This window comes from Lepidochelys kempii, chromosome 1, assembly GCF_965140265.1.
Source record: "Lepidochelys kempii isolate rLepKem1 chromosome 1, rLepKem1.hap2, whole genome shotgun sequence".
Classification (NCBI taxonomy): Eukaryota; Metazoa; Chordata; order Testudines; family Cheloniidae; genus Lepidochelys; species Lepidochelys kempii.
In genome coordinates this window covers 165,940,657-165,954,746 of record NC_133256.1, presented here as the reverse complement: position 1 = coordinate 165,954,746, position 14,090 = coordinate 165,940,657, and the positions used below count along the sequence as shown (strand labels likewise).

General features: G+C 42.6%; 1 protein-coding gene across 7 annotated transcripts in view; it reads right to left on the bottom strand.

The window, feature by feature from the left end:
• Positions 1 to 14,090, bottom strand: part of GRIK1 (glutamate ionotropic receptor kainate type subunit 1) — a 230,669-nt gene that overhangs the window by 19,207 nt on the left and 197,372 nt on the right. For 6 of the 7 annotated variants that reach the window (XM_073362544.1, XM_073362562.1, XM_073362533.1 and 3 more), the window contains one exon: positions 11,310 to 11,527. In XM_073362544.1, the coding sequence (XP_073218645.1) occupies positions 11,310 to 11,527 (218 nt within the window). Of the gene's footprint in view, positions 1 to 11,309; positions 11,528 to 14,090 lie in introns of those variants that run through there. The other variant, XM_073362592.1, reaches the window with a different exon arrangement.

The following is a 14,090-nucleotide window of genomic DNA, read 5'->3' as shown; positions in this document are numbered from 1 at the left end:
TGGGAGGGACAGAGAGAGGACTCTTTCAGTCTCTTTCCTCCCCCTCACATTTTTCACACTGTGCAGTGTGCTGTGATCATACTTGATCACATACATGATATAGTATGTGTCATATGTCATACAAGATATGTATGTGTCATACACCATGTGCTGTGAGTAGTTTCTTACTGCCTCCTATCCTACAGGTGCCAGCATTTCAGTGTTCACACATAGCCTGGGAGGAGCTGTGGGATCCTTTTGGATGAGTGGTGCTCTATAAATGTAAGATGTTATAATGGTCCCAGTGAATTAGTTAGCTGGGTTACATGTCATTAAGTGTTTGAGACTACTACATTATGGGACATTGTTTCCTCTTCGTTGGGCAGTAGTACCACACTGATCCAACGAAAGCTGATCAATAGGGTATTGGCTCTTTGCACGGGTGCCAGTAGTCTGTAAGTCGTGCACTCTACAGTGAAGCCCGAAACTGAACGAGAAGGAAGTGAAATCTTAAAAGCCCAAGATGCCCCGATACACTTGTGCTTCTGCTTCTGCTTCCCACCAAAATGAACGCAAAGGGCCTAATCCTGCTCTCACTGAAACCAATGAGCATTTTGCCACTGAGTTCAAAGGGAGCAGGTATGGGCCTTAATGTGCTGACACCGGGGCTTCGGATCATGCCATGTAGCATAGTGCCGTCTAAACAGTAACCCTAAAGAATATATTGTGCCCGGTCCCTGCTGGGGTGCTTGGGGGAGGGAGAGGAAGTACATAAGGAGTGTCCTTGATGCCCCTCACCTAAGAGCCAGGCACAATCCCAGGGAGCTCAAGGACTGTTCCTCTCTTAGCTCCCCTTGTGTGGGACAACGGAAAGGGAGGAACTGAACACAGCGGAGAGCAGCTTTCGCAATTCTTGAGAATCATAGAATATCAGGGTTGGAAGGGACCCCAGAAGGTCATCTAGTCCAACCCCCTGCTCGAAGCAGGACCAATTCCCAGTTAAATCATCCCAGCCAGGGCTTTGTCAAGCCTGACCTTAAAAACCTCTAAGGAAGGAGATTCTACCACCTCCCTAGGTAACGCATTCCAGTGTTTCACCACCCTCTTAGTGAAAAAGTTTTTCCTAATATCCAATCTAAACCTCCCCCACTGCAACTTGAGACCATTACTCCTCGTTCTGTCATCTGCTACCATTGAGAACAGTCTAGAACCATTCTCTCTGGAACCCTCTCTCAGGTAGTTGAAAGCAGCTATCAAATCCCCCCTCATTCTTCTCTTCTGCAGACTAAACAATCCCAGCTCCCTCAGCCTCTCCTCTCACTGTGCATTGAGGATGGTGCACAGTGCACACGCCCTTCTTCGCCTCAGGTGCTACAAAAGGTGTTATGCTGCCTTAAGCACAGCTCCCCCTGGAGCTCCCCAGGGGCACTGAGATGCTGCTCATATGCTCAATGTGCGCCTCTCTCTTGTCGCTACCATCTAACTTGAAGTATTTGCCCTCTGTTAACACTGCTTCTTTTTTTGTACTCAGTCATGCTATATTAAACACACATTTTTTGTTGTTACAAATTGAGGTTTGGTCTACAGGTTAGAGCACCATTATACATTGATTGTTCGTATTACCTGTATTTTGTCTTAACGCTTCACAGCTTTCCACCCATTTTACAGAAATGAAAAACTACTGCAACTGTACAGTCCAATCACACACTTGTACATGAATAGAAAAGTTGTTGCACTCATCGCTGCAGCTGAAATCAGTTTATTAATAGCATGTTTTAGCCAAAAATCAATATACCACCATGTTTGTGTCTCTGCTCTCTCTCCCCTTAATTCTCTAGAGCATTCCATCGCAGTTTAGGATAGTACTTCCTATATAGCCACTGGTGTTATGGATGTTTCCAGCTATTGGACATCTTTCTGTTCTATTTTTCATTCAGCCAGACATCCAGGCCGTAGTGCATCGTTTGACTAAGGCTACTCCATCAATGATGTAAATGAAAGTCTGTTCTCCATTTACAGAATGAGTAATTAATAAATTAGGTTTTATTTTCATTTTTTTTTTTTTTTCAATTTCAAACACTTCACAGCTTCCCAAGTAGCATTCTCCCTCTCGGCATATCAATGCAAGTGCTATTGGAAAAGGACTCATTCTCCTTTAGCCTGGTGCCTTTTCTGTTAATGAAATTTACAGAAAGGATCTAAGTGACTCTCTCTCTCTCTCTCTCTCTCTCTCTCTCTAATGAATCTGGAACAAGAAACACAATCCCTGCTCTGTTTCAGAGTAACAGCCGTGTTAGTCTGTATTCGCAAAAAGAAAAGGAGTACTTGTGGCACCTTAGAGACTAACCAATTTATTAGAGCATAAGCTTTCGTGAGCTACAGCTCACTTCAGCCTTTGTTTTAAAGTCTATTTTTTACAACAACCAAGAAGTACCTCTTTTAAAGTTTTTAAGACTAGGAAGCTAGCAGTAGAGTGGGTGCTGAGCTGTGGGTACAAGAAGAGTTGGGGTTTTGTTCCTGGTCTCTTCCTGGCACTGACCTGCTGCGTCACCTTGGGCAAGTTGCTTCACCATTTTGTGCCTCTGCTTCCCCTTCCCACCCTTTGTCTATCTAGATGTCACAAGCTGCTAGATATCTACCTCAGAGTCTCTACCTCAGTTTCTGTCTAGCATAATGTGGGTCCCAATCTTGGTTGAGGCATCTAGGGGCTACGGCAAGAGATGTAAGACATAATCTGGTTACCCACGTTGGTTATTGAGTGCTTGTGAGTACTGTATTGTCTCCCCACCCTAGTAGTAGTTAGGCTCCAGGTTGGTGTGGTTTTGAAAGGCTGGGGGAATGGAAAGGAAAAGTAAATGTATGGGGGTATGGTACTCCCTGTCGCCCGGTCTGTGGACATGGGCACTTCTATCTGCGGACTCAGGCTACACTGAAAATGGTTATTGTATTTATTTCTTGTGCTGGGTAACATGAGGACTCTGTTCCCAGTAAACTTAGCTGGCTCTTTATTAAGTGAGCTGCTCCAACGGCAATTTAACATTCTTAGCCAAGGGCACGCAGATTGGCTCCTTGGTGCTTCCTCCAAATTATTCCCTTCCTCCAGCTTGCTACAGTAGTAAAACCACATATCTCATTTCCTTCATCTGAATAGTCTTGATGTAACACTCTTCTGACCATGTCACAGGTCAGGATAACAACCTGTATTTCCACTCACTGGTCCAGCAGGCTTCCAGCTCCCCTCTGGTTGCCTCTCTTGAGTGGAGACCTGTCTCTCTCCCACTTCTGACTTGGGTATGGCCAGGCATTACAGTTCCCTGCATTTGCTGCATTGCTCGCAGCAGAGAGAGGCTTTGTCTTCAGAGATAATTAATAAGTGTAATTGCTATAGTTAAAAGTACCTCACAGTTCTTTCTATGCAACCCTATTTTATTTTGAAGGTAAAAAGTACTACAGTAGAAAATGTATTCTGGCAGGAACAGTTCTTCAAACCCACACCTAAGGGACTGGCTTGTGGTTACAAGCTCTCACATCTTCAACTCAGAATGAGCACCCAGCCTAATGGAGCCTCCATAGGCCCAGTCCTTCCCTCCTACCCTGAGGACTGGGGCTTTCTGTGAACCAGGGTCCTGTCTGTTTGCTGGATCAGGAAGAAAGCCCTAAGGCCGTTTAAAACCAGGCTATTTATCCAAAAAACCCTTTCTTGGTCTGTTGGCCCCTAGAGAATCTAGTTTGAACTACAGTAGTAAGTGCACACCTCTCCAGGGGGGTGGCTTCAGCGTTGATAGGAAGTGCATTAGCAACCCCCCCCCACTAGAGAAGGTGCCATATAATTCCACAAAAAACACATACACAACTGCCTTTTTAATACAGTGGACCCCCAAAAGTATTGACCCCAAATCAATAAGGTTTAACTTAATTCAATACATTTTATCTTAATTTCATAAGATTTGTGCAGGATATTGTCAGTCTGTCTCCTGACCATTTTTAGGATCATTGGGTAGAGTTAGTATGTTCTTATTAAACACTACTTTGCATGGCAGCTCATATTAGATATTGACTTTCTACTTGGTTGAGTATTAAACTTTTAAGCAAAATTTCTTTGACTCTGAAGTTTGGGGCTTAATATTTCTTCTAATTCTACTCTTAAGTTTGGTCAGTCAGAGGACAATGCTAAACTTTGAAGGTTAAATGGATCTGCTCAGTTTCTTCTCAGTTAGTACAAGCCATTTTTTACCCTAATTAGTAATATATTTTTGAAACTGATACACTTTATAGGGTAGTTTGAGACTGATATAGACCTACAGAGGTTATAGGAATAATGTATTCTGTATGCAGATGAGTTTGCGAAAGATATTGTAGCTTCCTGCTATGCAAATCCCACCCCCCCTCTTTTCTCTCTCCTGCCATGCCCCCTCACCCACACAGATTTCTCCACTAAGGATGACCTTCAAATTTCTGCTCTTCGGGTGCAGATGCAGGACTGACTGATTTCAATGGAGCTGTATATGCATAGCAGAAGGCAGGATTTTGCAAGCTTCAGAATGGGAGATTAAACATCAATTATTACAGATGAGCCAAAAAAAAAAGTGAGAAAACAGAACAAATTGATAGAATTACAAGAAGAGCTGGTTGCAAAACTTTGGGTGAGATCGGTTTTCATCAGAATTTGCTGACTTAGCAAAACTGAAGCATTTTGTGGAGACAGTTCTGATGGAACCCAAGCATGTTTCTACCCAGCTGCTGGGGAACCGGGTTTCCAAGGTCCACGGCCGCAGGGCAGGGTGCCTTTGAGGAGAATTTCAATTTTGTGGGGGTCCTACTTGGGACAAAATAGATTTTGAAACAGATCTTCCATGAAATGGAATGGCCTGTCTTTGCATGGGTCTAGCCGGGATAAATGCATGCATTTCTTAAAGCAACTATTATTCTAAAATATATTTTTTGAGAAATGTGTAGCGGCTTGGAGTTTCTATTGAAGCTAGTATAAGGTATTCAACACAGGAGTGGAAATATGCTCAGAAGTGTGTGTTTGTATTCTGTGTGTATTATAAACCAACAACTGGAATGTGAGTGGGCGTGGGACTGAATAAATTCAAACAGAGTTCCTAGACAAGTGATGTAAACATGTTTTCCCAACCTGCTTCTACTATATTCCCTATACACTGGATAGCTTCTAAAAATACCCCCTTCTTGGGGTTTCCTTTTACTGTTTTAAAGGAGTTATAAATGTAAGCTTGGGCTTTCTCTAAAGTCCAGCTGGTCCTAGGATTTCTTTCTGCAGGACCTTTCCACTTCTACCCCTCCTCCTACTTCTTTTTACTTTTAAGGAGTTATCTAGGTCTTACATTCCATAGATTAGAACTAATCAGCCCAATCTGGACTGACTGCTAAGGGGAGTCAAGAAAATGACTCTGCATCTCATGTAGGGCACGTGACACCCTGTCACCTATCTTTCATCACAAAGAGAGCCTGGAACAGTGGGTGTGCCCTAAAGTTTTCTACAGGTTTGAAAGCAGTGGTGAGCTGGAGCTGGTTCACACCAGTTCACTCGAACTGGTTGTTAAATTTTGAAGCCGGTTTAGAACCGGTTGTTAAAGGGGTGGGCAAACTCCAGCCCAGTGGCCACATCCGGCCCTCAGGACTGTCCTGTCCGGCCCACCTGAGCTCCCAGCTGGGGAGGCTCCCCTGGCTGAGAATCCCATTTTTAATTTTCACTCACCTGGCGGTGGTCCCGGTCTTTGGCAACACTTTGGCAGCGGGCCCTTTACTCGCTCTGGGTCTTCGGCGGCAGGTTCTTCAGTGCCGCCGAAGACCCAGAGCAACTGAAGGAACCAGTTCTTCAGATTTTGGCAGCTCATCACTGTTTGAAAGAGAGTGGTTCTCCTGGTATTTCCCATTTGAAACACAAGGAGTATCTTCCAAAAGAAAAGGAGTACTTGTGCCACCTTAGAGACTAACAAATGTATTCGAGCACAAGCTTTTGTGAGCTACAGTTCACTTCATCAGATACATTCAGTGGAAAATGGAAAATACAGTGGGGAGATTTATAGACATAGAGAACATGAAACCATACACACTGTAATGAGAGTGATCACTTAAGATAAGCTATTACCAGCAGGAGAGCGGGGGAGGATGACCTTTTGTAGGGATAATCAAGGTGGGCCATTTCCAGCAGTTGACAAGAACGTCTGAGGAACGGTGGGGGTGGGTTAGTCTCTAAGGTGCCACAAGTACTCCTTTTCTTTTTGCGAATACAGACTAACACGGCTGCTATTCCTCCAAAAGAGAATACACGTTTAAAGAATGCCCGCTGTATGCTCTTTTGTCCTTGCAACCTAGTAAGGGCTAAGCTCCTGAAGAGCTATGCTGCTGCTACAAGACCCAGACTCACTGCTGTGGTGACTACTGCTGCTGCATGCCTTGTTTCTATTTTGGTGGCCACAAGCGACCTCCCTAATCATCTCGGCATTTTCTGAAGGGCAGGAAACTCCCCAGGAAAACATACCAGGCTCGTGGGCAGGACATTTATCCACTTGGACTCTACTCCACTGATATTTGGGACTCCCTGAGTCCACTAAGGCCAATACCATCCCCCCACCCACCCACTGCCTTCTAGCCAGACTGGCCTGGAACAGAACCCTGGGCCTTGTGAACTCAAGACCACATCTCCTCCACAATCGCTTTCTGCAAAGGGACAGGACTTTTTCATATGTCCCCTCTGGAACTTCTACTGTGAGCCTAATCATCATTGATCTTCTACGGCTGCTCATGTCTGATCACTAGGAAACTCACAGCACTTACGTTCTCTTGAACTGAAAACCATTATCTTCCCACTTCACCATCATACATTTCTCTTAGACGTCCCCCACCTGTTACAGCAGCCATCTAGTACAGGGAGCTTGGCCCCCCTCCATCTGTTTTTCTTCCTATTATGAGTTTCCTAGGAACCTATTTTGAGGGACAAAGTCTTTCTTTTAACTGAGCAACTTGAACCTCATAACCTATTGGTTACCATAATATCCACTGTGCCCCATTCAGCTAATAGTATTGCAAGCTGGGAAACCATTTGAAGCCAGTAGACTGCAGTATCATCTTAGGGAGAAATATTTTTGATATTTAGATATCTCCTGTCCTATGAAAGTTTATTTAAAAAAATAAAATAGGAAGGCTTGCTCTTAAATTAAAAATATAACTGCCCTTTGTTTCTACTGTGGCTCTGAATTATTTTGCAATATCTGCTCTTTTGTGCGCCCATCGTAATTTATAGTAAACACAATCCTCTGAGGGCTCTCAACTCCCAGTGACATCCCTTGAGTTGAGAGCTGTCAGCACATTGCAGGGTCAGGCCTGAAATGATTTATTAGAAATATGGGGGAGGGAAATCACAGCATTTCTTTCTTCCTCCCCCAGAAGTAAGCCAGCTCTTCCCTGACTTTACATGGTAATGTATAGCTTATATATATAAAATTACAGCTGGGGCTGGTAGAACTGCCAATTAATCAGGTTGACTGACACTTGCCATTATAAGAACCTGTGCTTTAAACTTTGTCAGCATTTGACTGTTTGGCCTAAATTTCTCGTGCTCAGTGTCAGCCTCAGGACACTATTGCATTTGCTAAAGTGGCAGAGGTCTTTATGGTGGATCTAAAGGTTCCAATCCTGCTGATGACCCATGTGGGTGCCAATGTGATGCCACTTGATGGAACTTCTAATTTTTCAGTTAACTTTTTTAAAACCCTAGGAAATGACACACTAACAACTATATTAAAACGTCATTAAGGTTGCAAAGTCAAGCACTCAAAAGTTAGGAAATGCCAGAATTAAAACAGCCTGGGAAACCTTAATTCAGCACCCTTGTGCATGTGCATTATGACACACTCTTTAATTACATGATCACGTAACTCTTTTTTCCACAGCATCATTGCCTCAGTGAGTGCACAAAATGGGGTGAATCAAGGTTGCGTAGTTAAGGAGACTGTTTGTCCATAGGATTCCTGCTCCATTTGGTGCAGAAGTTGGAAGATGCATGGTGAATGGAGCAGGGAATTACAAGAGGAGGCTCTCATGGTTAAGGCAGTTGAATGCTGCCCTGGAGAGTTGGATTCTAGCCCTTTCTCTGCCCCAAAGGCCCAGATACACACAGGGATACGCTAAAAGACTTAGGAGTTTCAGTTGAACAGCTTCAACAGGAGAGATTGAGCCCACATCAGAATGTTTCATAGTTCAGTGGTTAGGGTAGTCTTCTGAGAGAGGGGGGAAATCTCTGTTCAGATCCTTTCTCCCCTATTTGGCAGGGAGGGAGGAATTGAACCTGGGTCTACAACATACCAGGGGAGTGTACTAACCACTAGGCTAAAAGTAATAAGGGGGACACGACCCCTTTCCCTCCCAAATTTTGTATAGGACTGATCTTGTAGGTAGCCTCTGCTCAGGCCGCACAGGTAGGGAGGAGATAGGGGGAGGAGCACTTATCTTCCCCCATTTTGTGGATCACTCCGGGCCTTAGACATCCAGATGCCTATTGTGAGGCACATGCCCAGAGGCAGAAATGAAGGCACCTAGGGAACTTTTACCCTGAAAACGTAGGCGCCAAGTGAGTATAGGTTTTGCGAGAGCTACAGTTTTGTGGTTAGCAGTGGAACTTAGGGGTTTAAGTACCTATATATCTTTGTGGATCTGGGCCATTGTTCCTATGTGATGCTAGGCAAGTCATTTAAACCAGCCTCTCGCAGCTGTATTCCTCATTTCTGGGTGCCTGGGTTGAGAGTCCAGGGTCTGATTTGCAGAAATGTTCAGTGGCATAACACACAGTAGGTTATAAATAATATATATCTTTGTATATATAACATTTAGACTGAAAGCACCTGGGGGACATGGATTTGTCTCTTCTCTGTCTGTAAAGTACAATGTACATCTCTGATGCTTTACAAATAATTACACACTAAAAAACTGCATTAACCTACTGTGTGTTATTTTGGGCAAGTCATTTTCTCTGTCTGTACTTCTGTTTCCCTTCCCACCCATTGTCTCTCTGGTCTGTTTAGGCTGTAAGCTCTTCAGGGCAGGGTCTGGCTCCTTGCTTTGTTTTTATACTGACCTAGCACAATGAAGCAGTGATCTCTTTAGCTCTTCTAAGAGGTACTGTATATAATTTATTAGTTGTATTGCATGTGTAGCAGTGATATAAATGTGAAATTGCATTTGTCCATGCACCTTTCACCACATTACCTTTACTCTTCCAACTAATTCAGGTCCATTCTCGCAGAAATTATTTCTAGCATTCATCTATTTGCATGTGTGTGTCTGTATATAATTGCAGACACACACAAGCATGGGTGCATTTTGTAGAACATTGATACCTAATTACCTGATTTGAAACCTCATTTAGATGTCTAAATGCTAAAAATAATTATATTAAAAAAATTGATCCATCTTTATTTGTGCCTGCAAAATTACACCCTCTTATTTGTGTCTAAAAAGCTAGTGCAAAACTGGAAGCTGCTTTGGGAAACTTGTTCTGATTTCACAATGCTTAGAGTATGCCTGTGATTTCCTCTGCTATAGAGCAGGAGCTACAATTGTGGAGTCCCTCTTTGCGCAGATTCATCTTTTAAGGCCCTGCATTGTGGTGACCTTTCTTGGCCAGAGAGAGGAAATTGGGCTAAGGAATTTTACTGGGGTCTTAAGTAGTAGCAAAAACTACTAACCAGCCTAATAGGTGTTCCTTATTAAAATAAGTGATACTGTAGTTACTTTGTGTTCTCGAGTTGTTTCCCAGCATATGTTAATAGAGATTTCAACTTGTCATTTCAAAAACTGATTAAATAATTAGGCTTTGAAAAAAGCATAGTTTATTCTCTTATTCAATAACACAGTCACCTCTCCACTCTAGATGGAAGTAAGCGGGGGCAACAAGAGAGGAATTTACCCTTAACTGCTAAAAGCAGGGTGGCCATGTAAGATGTAGCAAACTACTGCAGAATCTTTTTTGAAAATTACTAGTTTGGAGACATGATCCAAATATTTGAACTGCAATCCATTAACTTTCCTTTATTTGTATATAAGAATCTATCTTCATCTGAAGATAGTCTTGTGGTTAAGGTACTGTGCTGGGATTTGAGACATCTGGGTTAAATTCCCAGGTCTGCCACAGACCTTTTTAAAATAGTCACTTAAGATGTCAAACTGACAACAGCAGAAACTGAAATTGTTCATTCACAGAACATCTAGCTACACAGGTAGCATTTTTTCCACATGTTGCTTCACCACTGTGACTCATTCTCTTTGGAAGGACTTCTTCCTAAAGGCTAGTTAAAAGATGCTCAGATGCCATACTGAGGAGTAGGATATTAATACTTACCTAGGTACATTCAATCCTTGGATTTCCTGCTGGGTGTGCCAACAAAGCTGCTAACTGCCGTGGGATGTTTTTTGTACATTTTCCATATTTATAATTTGCTGGTATATGCATTGACATTTTAGGAGATCCACTCATTTTATATGTAATTAATGTTGATCATCAAAAGGAATTTAGTTATCTGCAGAAGCAATTGCACTAGAAAATGCTCTCTATTATTATTTATTAAACTTTAAATCTATATTCTTTTTATATCTTTTAAAAGCAAATGAACTATTATTTTGATTGACAGTTGTATTTTGCTAATGGCTACTTGATCTTGAAAAGCTATCTTAGCGAATTACTTGTTATAAACTTTGGGCCTAACAGCCCCCTTTTGAAGACTGAAGAATAGCTAGTGGTAGTGGGCCCTGATGGGACAAAACTGCAGATGTCCTCCTCGCAGAGTTTTCACTAAATTCTTTTGGCTAGGGCATGGGTTTGCCTTTCTCAAAAAGAGGAGGCAGTTGGGCCCCAGACTGTATAGATCTTGGGGGATTCACTAGAGGCATGGGGCTATTCCAGCAGAGACTTTGTGCCTATACATTGTTCCAGAGTCCTTTTTCCCTTCTTGTATTGGACCTGTTCTAGCGGGGACTTTCCAGATTGTAGCTGCCCCGGAGCCCTCCATTCTTAGGGAGCAGTGGGTGCCACGGTACTGAGGACCTTTCACTAAAGGTAGTACAGTGTCACACTGTAATCTATTTATGGCGGTTTCCTGCTGGTTGGCAGAAGGAAACATGCATATAACACAACCTTCCCCATCACTGAGGTGTAGATTCCTGGAGGACGTTCTGTGGATTAGGGATTTGTTATAACTGCTAAATTTTCCTGAACTAATGTTTTCAGAAATTCTCATTCTGTTCCACGTTTCAGAATCTATTAGTGAAAGGTTACAATTCTTACAGTGCAAACCCACTTGGCACCATCTTACCTTGAAGAAGGTCATTGTTGATCCGTCTCTAACAGCCCCATATTCTATCTTGGTTTGCTTTGCCAAATCATCTGCTGAATCGATGGGGGATTCCATTCTCTCAACTGTCAGGAAGGCAGCCAAATTGGCAGTGTAGGATGAGATTATGATTAAGGTGAAAAACCACCATATTCCTCCAACTATTCTGGTAGAAAGAGCTTTGGGCATCAGCTCTGATCCTGTTATAATATCATCAAAACAATCATATTAAAACATGTTGAAAGAAGTCTTTCTCTGGCAGTAGATTATTTTTAGGAGCATAATACATTTATGAACCACAGAATAATAAAAAAATCTACACAGTAATCTCGCATATGTACAGCTAACATTTATAATAACATACTTTGAAGGGGATGTATGCCATGATACCTAACACACACATGATTATCCATGGGTCTGAACACCAATTTGTCTTTGAGATAATGTCATCTTGGAGTTAACCTTTTAGACTCCTAGCCTATACTAATAATTTATCTGTATCTTAACTGCTTGTTACAAGTATTGTAATGAGGCTTTAAGCCTTAAGAACAACAATACAGTAGAACCTCAGAGTTTCTAACATCTCGGGAATGGAGGTTACTTGTAACTCCGAAATGTTTGTAACTCTGAACAAAACGTTATTGTTGGTCTTTCAAAAGTTTACAACTGAGCATTGACTTAATACAGCTTTGAAACTTCACTTTGCAGAAGAAAAATACTGCCTTCCCTTTATTTTGTTAGTAGTTTACATTTAACACAGTACTGTACTGTATTTAATTTGTCTTTGCTGCTGCCTGATTGCATACTTCTGGTTCCAAATGAGATGTGTGGTTGACCAGTCACTTTGTAACTCTGGTGTTCGTAACTCTGAGGTTCTACTGTATCCCATTCCCATTATTTCCTATTTAGAGGAAATGCTTAAAAAGATGGCTTTACCCTGTGTCTCTTATCTACACATCCAGGTATGTACGGTCCTGCAGCCCTCACTCAGACAAACAGTATCACTGCAGTCAATAGTGTTCCAGTAAAGTCACTGGGACTTACTCACGTGAATAAGGGCTGCAGGGGTCAAGACCTAAAATATGTCTTTTTATAAGCCTATACTTTGTTTTAAAGTTAAAGCAATTATACAGTCCCTTCTGGATCTCTACATGATGGTGCAATGTTGTGAATAATAAATTAATCCCAGTTTAAAGGACAGAATGATGACTGAAATGGCATTAGCACATCCGACTGCACATCTCACATCATGAGACTAGGAAAATAAATGGATAATTTGTATGTTTCATTTTACTTTTTAAGGTCATGTAATTGGCGCAGGAGGGTTGAATTTGATCCCAGCTGTGAAGCAAAGTACAGTAACTCCTCGCTTAACTTTGTCGTTATGTTCCTGAAAAATGCGACTTTAAGCAAAATGATGTTAAGCGAATCCAATTTCCCCATAAGAATTAATGTAAATAGGGGGGTTAGGTACCAGGGAAATTTTTTCACTAGACAAAAATCTATATATTTTTTAAATACACACACAGTATAAGTTTTAAACAAACAATTTAATACTGTACACATCAATGATGATTGTGAAGTTTAGTTGAGGTGGTGAAGTTAGAGGGTGGAGGAGGTGGGATATTTCCCAGGGAATGCCTTACTGCTAAATGAACTAGCATTCGGCTGAGCCCTCCAGGGTTAACACATTGTTGTTAATGTAGCCTCCCTCTACAAGGCAGCATGAATGGAGGGGAGGGGAGGGGAGACAGCATGGCAGACAGATGCGCATTGCCCCTTTAAGTATGCTGACACCATTCTAAGCACATTGCCTTTAAAAAGATCAGGAAGTTGAGATAGCAGCTGCGGCCAGCACGCTCCCTCCATCCTGAGCCCTATCCTGTCCCCACCCTGCTTTATATGGAGAAGGGGTAAGTGGAGGGCAGAAGTAGGGAGTAGGGGGACACCCTGACATGAGCCTCCCTCTGTCTTCCCCCCCCCCCCCCGCCCTCGGTCTCCTGCATAGCAAGTAGGAGGCTCCCAGGAGCAGCTCCAAGGCAGAGGGCAGGAGCCGCACATGGCAGTGGGGAGAGGGACAGCTGAACTGCCGGCAATTAATAGCTTGCTGGGCTGCTGCTGCACAGGGAACTTAGGGGAGCTGATAAGGGAGCTGCCGGTGCACCCTGGTTCCAAGCCCCCACCCGCTAGCTGCAACGGCCTTCTCTTCCTACAAGCTGTGGACAAAGCAGGTAACAGCCAAACAACGTTATAAGGGAGCATTGTACAACTTTAAACAAGCATGTTCCCTAATTGATCAGCAACGTTAACTGGGATGACTTTAAGTGAGGAGTTACTGTACTCCTAAACATTACAAGCCGAATTCTGCCCTGACTGACACAGTAAGCAACCTCACTGACTTCAGTGGATTGCCTGGGGTTTAAGGCCCAGATTCAGACATGCACTTGATTGTGTGCTTATAGTCAACTGACTTCAGTTTCACTTCAACAAAACACTTATGCACTATGCTTAACTCTGAATAAGGATGGACTTAAGCAAATGCTTAAGTGCTGGCTGAACTGGGGGTCTGCGTGTGTACAGAATTTGATTTAACTAATATTCATTGTTATTAGAGAAAGGTCCCTGTTGTTGAAGTGTTATGTCTTCTGAGCTACTTAATGATTTATGTGGGAACTTAAAATACATTCTGTGAAATGTCTGAAGGTTGAAATGTCTTGGAAGATTTTAACGTAAAAACTCTCTACAATTTGAGCAAAAACTGAA